At 37.0% G+C, this 9,565-nt stretch overlaps 1 protein-coding gene across 1 annotated transcript in view; it reads right to left on the bottom strand.

Moving 5' to 3' along the window:
• The window catches only part of IDH3A (isocitrate dehydrogenase (NAD(+)) 3 catalytic subunit alpha), an 11,995-nt gene extending 2,583 nt beyond the window's left edge, over nucleotides 1-9,412 (bottom strand). Inside the window, exons 1-10 of the mRNA XM_085303648.1 lie at nucleotides 9,248-9,412; nucleotides 8,449-8,511; nucleotides 6,724-6,807; nucleotides 5,244-5,358; nucleotides 4,429-4,616; nucleotides 4,047-4,180; nucleotides 3,060-3,162; nucleotides 2,917-2,981; nucleotides 1,244-1,328; nucleotides 582-734 (exon numbers count right to left, since the gene is read on the bottom strand). Of these exons, the coding sequence (XP_085159774.1) occupies nucleotides 582-734; nucleotides 1,244-1,328; nucleotides 2,917-2,981; nucleotides 3,060-3,162; nucleotides 4,047-4,180; nucleotides 4,429-4,616; nucleotides 5,244-5,358; nucleotides 6,724-6,807; nucleotides 8,449-8,511; nucleotides 9,248-9,412 (1,155 nt within the window). The remainder of the gene's footprint in view (nucleotides 1-581; nucleotides 735-1,243; nucleotides 1,329-2,916; nucleotides 2,982-3,059; nucleotides 3,163-4,046; nucleotides 4,181-4,428; nucleotides 4,617-5,243; nucleotides 5,359-6,723; nucleotides 6,808-8,448; nucleotides 8,512-9,247) is intronic.
• Between the last annotated feature and the right edge of the window lie 153 nt (nucleotides 9,413-9,565).

A 9,565-nucleotide genomic window follows, 5' to 3' on the forward strand; every position in this document is an offset into this window, starting at 1 on the left:
AAAAAAGTGTTGTTTTGACTTTAACTATTCTAGTCCCCCAAAAAGCCAAAACAGTTAGGAGGGAAAAAGAAAATAATTGACCTGAAAAATAGGAGCAGAAATATTACATTCAAGAGCGAGATGCTATAGAACAGATGGGAGATCAAGCCTGTTAAAGGCCAGTAAGCTTCCTTCACTTCACGGTCCAGATTTAAATATATAAACTTTTTATATATTGTAAACTTTACAAGTCGAATACTATGGTTTTCTAAACGTCTAATTCCCTTCCTGAACAACAGAGATCCAGTTCTASCTTTTAGATTTAACAAACGCCGTAGATATGCGAGACAAGGGTAACTGAGACACAAGGAATTTTACAGAGTGTCCCTATTGCTGAGCTGGGCACGTCTGACACCACCACAGGTAATACAATTGTTATTATCCGAGAGAGCGGAATCTCATTCCTCCGCTCCTGTGGCACTGCCCATGATTCAGGCCAGCACAGCTGGGCATCTGCTGTCTTGTTTTGATGTTCTAAGTTAATTTTTGCTGTGACAGAATGATTCTAATTCATTGTATGTATTTGTATACCCCTGTATTACCTTTCCATCTTTAATTGTATCAAAGCAAGCTGTTTCAATTTTTGTGGCATGTTTGTGCAGTCCCATATGACGCAACATCATTACGGCACTCAGAAGAAGAGCAGTTGGATTTGCCAGGTCCTTTCCTGCAATGTCTGGAGCAGTTCCATGAACCTAGAAATAAAAGTGAGCCTATCTATTATGAAGTCAATATGTTGATTGAAATACCTTAAGCAATTTATTGCTTTAAGCCACTTCTCATGCACAGAACATATTAAAATGGGCTTTACTTCACTGCACAGGTAATAGAAAGGAGACAGAAAAGAGCAGAACAATTTGATGCAAAGGTATTAGAAAGAGGAACTAGTTCATCTTGATGTGCTTCAGTAGAAATAGGAATCAGACACCTAGTATCTCCCAGTTGTGGCTCTCATTCTATTTCACAGAGGGTGTTTGTTTTATGGAAAAAAGGGAAAAGCAGTCCACAGAAGCACATGAGAAAGCTACATGTAATATATAATATAATTACTCTCCCCAGGTAAAGTTTCAGCATCCACAGTAAAAAAAGGTTTTACGGAGAACTTAACTAAGTGACAGTCATGTTATGGGTGGGGGACAAGTTTTAAACTCCAAAGTTGAGATAAAATAGTCTTTACTATTTTACCTCACATAAGAAGACTTACCGATTCAAAAATTGCGACTCCATTAGCACCAATATTTCCACTTGGTGTTACTCCAAGACCCCCAATCAATCCAGCACATAAATCGCTGGGGAAAAAAAAAGATCCACGTGCAATTGCCTCTCAGCAAGGTATTAAAATATTTCTGCACATTATTATATGCATTTCATTGCATCAATAATAAGGAGCTTATTTTTTCTAATGACMTATCAATCTAAGACCTTACCAGTCTTACACTGAGGAAAGAACAGGTACTCTAAACCACTTGTACTCCATTGGAACATTTCAAAGTTGTTAGTAGAACTACCAGGAGAAAAGAGAGCTTACTAAACTAAAAGGAAATTCTAGAAAGTTCTAGAATAAAGGTGACCAAACCAAGACAGATAAAGCATAACAACAGGTACTCAAAACTTTCAGAAGCCTCAAAAGCTAGCAAAAATTCTAACATAGTTCCCTATAACTATCCAAAAGTCTTACTTCTCCTGAAGACGCAACAGAACTACTTTTCGTATGTAATGTCCTTCTGTAAACGTGCCAGAATTTTGCTGAGACATAAATTATAAATAGTATTAAAATTTATGATATATAACTTAAGGAGCATGTTCCAAGAGATACCAGAATAGTTATCCCCCTCTCTTTACTGAACAATCCAGGAGTCACAAGTGTGCCATAAGTGGGTTTTCCTCACAAATTAACAAGGGGAAGGACAAACCCACTATGCCAACAGTCATCATACTGTACCCTCAAAGCTGAACAYGCTAATAAACAAGGATCTTTCTTAAAACACTCATGTTCTATCATACCATTTTATTGCCTACACGTTAGTGTCTGACTCATGAGCAGAAAAGCTTGGAACTATTTTAAATATAAGCTAAAACAGAATAATTAGCTATATTCATTTAGAGTCTGGGAGAGATTTTATCAGTCATCACTTAGCTTTTAATATAATTCTGATTCAGTCTATTTTCTCAATCTTTCCTTGGTCATACAAAGAAAAGTAATGTTTAATTATCTCTAAACTGAATTCTTGCATATAATGAAATATTACTTAGTAAAACTAAGTGAGTTTAACTGAGTTTAAACTCTGTAACATTTTACAGAATATAAAATACCTACTAATGGATGTTGCCTTCAAGACATCAAGTACTCCCAGTATTTAAGMAGAAAGTATTAAAATATTAGTGTTAATGAAGAAAAAATAAACAAAACAAGGCCAGGTAGGATATTAAGTGATCATACATTAGATTTTTCAATCAATCACTATGCAGAATCCTTTAACTGTATGACTTGTATGGCTCTAAACACGATGATCCTACAGTCACCTTATACAATCTAAGATTAGAAAGTCTAATAATGGTGTCTAACTAAGTGCTCTTTATTACAATTTAAGCCATGAAATTATTCATGCATTTGGAGATGTTTCCCTTTCCCCTCCCTCCAACACCAAGAGATTTGAATAACATTCATAGTCCCCATCATCAGAAGCTTTCTGTAGTAAGCAGCACATTCTCATCATGTAGCTCCCCTCAGTGTAATAATTCCATCTTCCCATTTAGATTCCAATTTATAAAGATCTGAACTCTGGAGGCACTCAATCTGCATATAATCTGAACAACAGTCTTGAAACTTGACAGGTTTTTTACATACTGAGTTAGTTAAAACTGAACTTTTCATACCTGAGGATGTCACCATACAAATTTGGCATAACAAGCACATCAAATTGTGATGGATCTTGAACCATCTAGAAAGAAATATAGTTTTATTAAGATTAAGAATTTAAGCTAAAAAATAACTGCAGTTAAAACTGGTAAATACTTACATTCAGACACACAGTATCCAGATACATTTCATTAAATTTAATATCTTTACAGTTTTCCGCTGCCTCCCGGCATTTTCTCAAAAAAAGCCCATCAGACATTCTCCTGCAATTTAATATTACAGTTATTGAAAGTAAGCAATACTGAAGATAAAAACAACTGCATGCAACAGAGGATTAAATAAAAATACTAGAGCATAAAAACATAATTTGGAACCCCTTAATTAGTAATCCTTTCTGTTAAATATAAATAGTATTTTTAATATGTTACAGTCAGAGAAGTTATACCTCTTAAATTCCTTTAAATTCCTTTAAATGCCCTTAAATTCCTTTAAATAATAGGACACTACTCATTGGGAGTGTAACTACTCTATATCAGCAGCACTGGAAATGCTTTCTGCATGTGGTCTGCAGATTAGTATTTAGAAAGGCTCCCTTCTTTAACATACTTCCTAGAAGACCTATGACAGTTACAGTCTYGAAATGAAGGACTGTTTCAGGCTTGCAGAAAACTACTTGACACACTGCCCCCCCTTTTAAATTCCCACCTAAAATGTTTTTGGATCAATAGCTTAACATATGCATACAGTAATTCTCAAAAACAATTTGTATTTATTTACTAAAGGCTTACTGAGTTAGTAAAGGTGGTGTCATACAATAGTACATGATATGATTCAGTTCACTACAAAGTGCTTTGGAAGATAATAGCCAATTTTATGCTTAGTTTTTAATTAATTTTCCTAGTTTAAGATTACTTTTAAAGTCAGGATTTAGGGAAGAAAGTCACAAGAATACAAMACACTTAGTAATAAAAACATTAGTATACAATTATTACAGGCCTACTGATACCGCATCAGTGTTCCTCATTTTACTTATGAAGTCTCCCACTAGCAGGAACGGAAGTTATACATTTGCAGAAGATTAATGAAGGAATTTACCACTAAAAATATATTACTGATTGTTGTTTTCTCAAAAGAAGGGTCAACATACATAATATTTGCCTTGTGCACAGCAGTAACATGACTTCTCTGATTATTTCTAGCGTACTCAAAAGCAAATTCTGCAATTCGCTTGCTTGCTTCTTCTGTGATTAGCTTGATACTTTGCACAACACCATCAACAATCTGAAAGAGAGTAGTTATATTGCTAGTAAAAGCGTAAGCTTAAAGTCAGTAGTATGAATGTTTGGGACAACAAAGCATCAGAATTCTGAGTTGGGTAGTCTCTACAAGGCATCTCACAATAAAATAACTTTTATTGCTAGAGGACTTAACAAAAAAACCCTCTTAGTGCTAGGCAACTTAAACAGGCAAAGTTATCATTGATGGAACACAGAAACTCTGCCGGAAACACAACATTTCCAGTAACATACCACATGCTCAATTCCACTGTATTCGCCTTCTGTGTTCTCTCGAATTGTGACAATGTTTACATCTGTGTATGGGGTTTTGTATCCTTCAATTGAGACACAGGGGCGGACATTCGCATAAAGGTCAAAGGTTTTGCGCAGAAGCAGATTCATTGATGGGTGCCCTGCAGCAATTGGGGTTTTTAAAGGCCCTAGAAGCAAAACAAAACCAACCAAATAACAAACAAAAAAAAAAAACAAAACCAAAAAACGAGAGAGAAGATAAGCCCCTCCGTAAATTTAGAGTTCAAACTACAGATACAATTCTGTGTACTCTTGGAAGAACTCTAAATTCCTACTGAACTGTTACGCTGAAATGCCATGGGAATTCTTTGTGCCATCAGGACTATGACAAACTGATATTAATCAACTGTTTAAATGCCTAATCACAACGCTATTCCATGTGGAATAGGAGCTTTTACAGAAGGTTTCACTGGAAACTAGTAAAAGATTTGAAGCAAGATACTACTCATTGGAAGTATAATTATGGCATAACTACTGTATGGAAATGGAGCAGCACTGGAAATGCTTTCTGCATATGGTCCACAGGTTAGTATTTATTAAGGCTCCCTTCTTTAACATACTTCCTAAAAGACCAATGACAGTTATGACCTTGAAATGAAGGACTGTTTTAATGGATTAAATAAAGGACTATTTGACACACTGGTCCCTATAATTTAGCCATTTTATTGTGCTGGAGATGAAGGACTTTGGCTTTTAAATCAGACTCACAATACAAACAACAGTATTTAATGTCTTTATATTAACTCTTAAAATACCTTTTAATCCCATTTTGTTTTTATCCATGGATTCTTTGGCATCAGGAGGTATCATCCACTTTCCTCCTGGTCCTTGGATAGCTGTAACATTCCTCTCTTCCCACTGAATAGGGGCCTAAACACATTTGTCATATGTTAACTTCAATATCCTGACTTTTGCTTCCAGTTTTTCTTCCCCTACACAAAAAGGTGCTTAAGGAATTTTACTTCATAAACATTTTTTCCTCTGGTGAGTAACTCCAAGCATGAGATATTTGAACTTGAAAAGAAACAAAACTTTTTAAAATGTTATTAAATAATTGAAAATGGAATAGTATGAGCAATATACCAGCATAAACCTGAATATCATAAGATGCTTCCCTAGGTATATCACATAAAGAGATATCATTAAAATTGCATATACAYGCTACTTACTTCAGCCTATTATAGCTGTCAAGTTCATTGTATTTTCAAGAGACAAAATACGCTTGAAAAGTGAATTCATTCAAAATTGACCATCCAAACTACCTATAAGACGGTACATAATACAGATAAATCTGTTATCTAATGAGCATCTGCAAGGGACCCACAATGCTTCTTGAATTTGCATTCAGCACAAGGATCTTCAGTTTGGAGACAGGCTGCCACCTGTTCCTTCATCAGGAAGGATCATATGGGAAAAGATACAAGGGCCTTTATAAGCAGAATCAATCCAAGCATAATATACTTGGATGAGCCTCCTTAAAATGAACTAATTTAATTAAGTTTTACAAATGTGCACTYGCATACAAACTTTGGTTTTACTCCTTCACGCCATTCATCTCCACAGCCAAACCATTCTAAGGCTTTATGCGTAATTAAAGAAAACGTCACCTTTTCCAAATCTAAGCTGGACAGTTGTAATAAAYAGGAAACATGCTTTGATACCATTAATAATATGGAACAATTTAAAAAGTTTCTTTCCTGAAGAGCTTTATTTTCTTCCTAGGAAACCTGGCAAGTTCTGATGAATTCCTCGTACCAGAGCAGTCCTTAGACATACCCAGTTTGCATATCACAGAAGTGAACGTGTTTGACAGCACAAGAGGCTAATTGCAGATAAGTTTCTAAGAATAAGCTAGTCCTTCCACACATGCTTTGATCTGCACTGCGAAATCACAATGGCTAAAAGAACATCTGTCTCTCAGTTGCTCAAGATTACTGCACGAACAAAATGACTTCACATGATACACTGAGTTCATATTTCCAAAAATTAAACATAGGATTTTCTCTCAACAATCCATTCCTCTGCCAGCTGTTTTAAATGCTGCCTTTATAATGCCATCCTATCTTCTATTTTCTGAAGCTTCAGACTTTCTCTGTTGCCAAAYAGAAATCTTGATAGCTTAAACATGACTTGATATCTTGAAAGGTAAGGGAAAAACACTGTTAATGCACCTAGTTATGGCTTGTTGTTGTAACTAAACTTACAACACTCACAGTAAGAAGAACATGCACTTACTTTGGCAGCATCAAAGATCTTCATGACAGCAGCAGAAATCTCAGGTCCTATGCCATCTCCTGGGATTAAAGTTACTGTTTGCACCTAGGTTAAAAAAAATGCAGTAGTACAACTAATGAATGGTGTGTCACATGTAGAAATCATTTTCATGTGCTGCAGGAACCAAGTAACTGCTAGAATTAAAAAAAAAAAAAAAAGTTTCAGCTGCCAAAAATCACTGTACAGAATAGCAGTACTGGACAGAAGGAAGAATAACCAGCCCACTTCCCAAGGGAGGCTAAAAATGTCTTAAAAGAATTGTTTAAAAATCTGCCTACTATGAACTCATTTTCAAAACACAGGTTTAACCTCAAAGTCAGGTTCCTGCGCAGTACTCCTTGAAATAACAGGCTTACTTCTTGGAAACTTGAGAGRTATCAGTATTATCTGGCTATAGATCTGTTACCCATGTATCTCCAATATTAACAACAAGCTCCAAGTTATTCCTTCTCCATAATGCCTGCAGAATTTCCCAGTCTTTTATTATCCTCAAACAGATGAAAGACTGCACAGCCCAGGCTCATTAGGTAACAGGGTAAGAAACTACTCCACTTTGGTTTAAAAATATATGATGATTATTAYGTTAATTCTATGCACCCCTCTCTCTCTTTGTTTTGCCTAAAGACTTCTAACATTTCTGTAGGAGCTCTTTATTACCTACAAAACAGGCAGCTCAGAGCATTATTTACAAAGCCAAATGAGAATTAAAGAAATGTTTCCAAATTTCTCCATGCAAAGTATTCAGAATTTCAATGGATATTTTATGATGGATTTTTTAACTAATCAGAGCCAGAGTTTCACTGTGCAAAGCAAAAGACGTGAAGCTTCAGATAAAAGAACTGAACTGAAAGCTCAACAGCAATGGTAAATACATAACTGATGCTTTCAAGATAGKTTTGTGTTGCCTTACACACCAGTTGCTTTGCAGCACAGCAGGACTATGTGTGAGCCAGAGGAGACGCACGTTAATGTGGTATAAACACATTCTAAATAYGTTTGTACTGTGTAAGCCATGATCTACACTTCAGTGTCTCTTCTCCAGTAACTATTCTACCAGCTTCCAAATAAAAAACACTGTTTCTCCTCAAAYGTAAGTCTGGCATAAGGGAGCATGCAGTGGTGGTGAGCCCTGCACCTGCCTGAGAAGTTTTCAAGGCCATCTTCACTGAAAACAAGTATGTGGGCGCTTTAAGCACACGGCTAAAGGAAGTAAAACATCTACAAGAAAATACACAGTCATCAACTAAAACACATTAAAGAGGGCCTTGGAAAGGAAGATCTTTATATGCAAGGTATACTAAAAGCAGCAGTATTTAAAGTAAAACTAGTGCTTACAGGAAAGTCTGAAAAAAAAATTAGAAGCTTCTCAACAATKCTTCTAACTTGCCCATTTCCAAATGAGTTTCAGAAGAACTGTCTTATGTCCAGATTTTGTAAAAAGTTTCCAAGCCACTTCTATGTTTTGCTACTGCCTGTCTTAGCTTATCACTGTCTATGTAATATGCAATTCCCAAAGACAGTAGTTAACCAATATGAATCCAGCATGGCATTAAGAGCATATATGCTCTGTTACTTAGGCCTTATTTTTTGAGAATGTAAAAATTAATACAGTAATCTTAAAGTAAATTTCTGAGGTCCTTTCTTGAGAAACTTCTTAAAAGAAAAAAATGGTACTATTATACTCACAGCACTACCAAAACTTCTGGTCACCTGTTTTTGGTTTTTGAAAGCACCTAGCAACCGAGAAACCTGTAAGAAACATAAACAAAAAAAATATATTATTTTACTATACAAATGGATATTTAAAAAGGTATCAATATTTAACCAATTCTATGTTTTAAAAATCACTTTCATTTTGATTTTTAAACCTGTTTGAAACAAAATTTAAAGCAGAATAATTTGTGGTTTGTAAAGCTGCTCAGTAACATGCTGTACACTAATACCTCACRTGAGTATTCTTAGCCTGAGATACACCTGGGACAGCCAGTTTGACGTGCACACTATAATTTCTTATCTTGCCTGGGGATAAGGGGAAATTATTGCATAGCAATCTAAGTCCTGAGATAATACATATTTAAAATAAGCTTGCAATAACTCTAGCTAGCTGGATAATGTGCTGAAACTTAAGATTCGTAAGAAACTAAGTGAGAAGTCAAACATGAAAATTTCATTAACGGCTGCGTGGACAGCACGTTTACGCATTTTAGGTAATCTTTTAAAGACTAGTTGGCATTAGCGTGACTTCTGTTTCATCGAAATTGGTGAGAATTTTGTTCTTAAACCTTTTACATCTGTGAGTTTTGTCCGTTCACCTTCTGTGTCCCTGCCCATTTAGAAAGAGTGGTTGAAGCGCACATGAAATAAAAATCACTACCTACCTAGTTCAGTCAATGAATTACCCTTTCTAACATCTGAATACGAACGTTCAGATTTGGCATAAAGCTGCAAAACGGCGCAGACACCTCAGCCGGAGTTCCGACCTAACAGAGCGCCAAGGGCGAGGCCTCCGCGCATCACCGCAGGGAACCGAGTGCGGAGAAGCCGCAGCTCCCCGCCGCCGCCCTCTTCTCCCGAGGGCGTCCCGCCTCCACGGCGGGACACTCGACGATCTTCCAGCTACAGTCAGACTCCCGCCGCGCCCCCGCGCCATCCGCACGCAGCTATCCCGGCTGGAGCCGAGCCGCCGCGGCGCGGGACCTGCGCCCGCACCGGCCGGGCGCGGCAAAGGGCACCAGCGAGCGGGCCGCCCGCGGCAGCGCGGAGGAGCGGCGGCGCCTGCTCGGCTGCCAGCCGCGGAGGCCCC

Source organism: Rhea americana, unplaced genomic scaffold (assembly GCF_003343005.1).
Source record: "Rhea americana isolate MKP2758 unplaced genomic scaffold, rheAme1 scaffold_2, whole genome shotgun sequence".
Lineage (NCBI taxonomy): Eukaryota > Metazoa > Chordata > Aves > Rheiformes > Rheidae > Rhea > Rhea americana.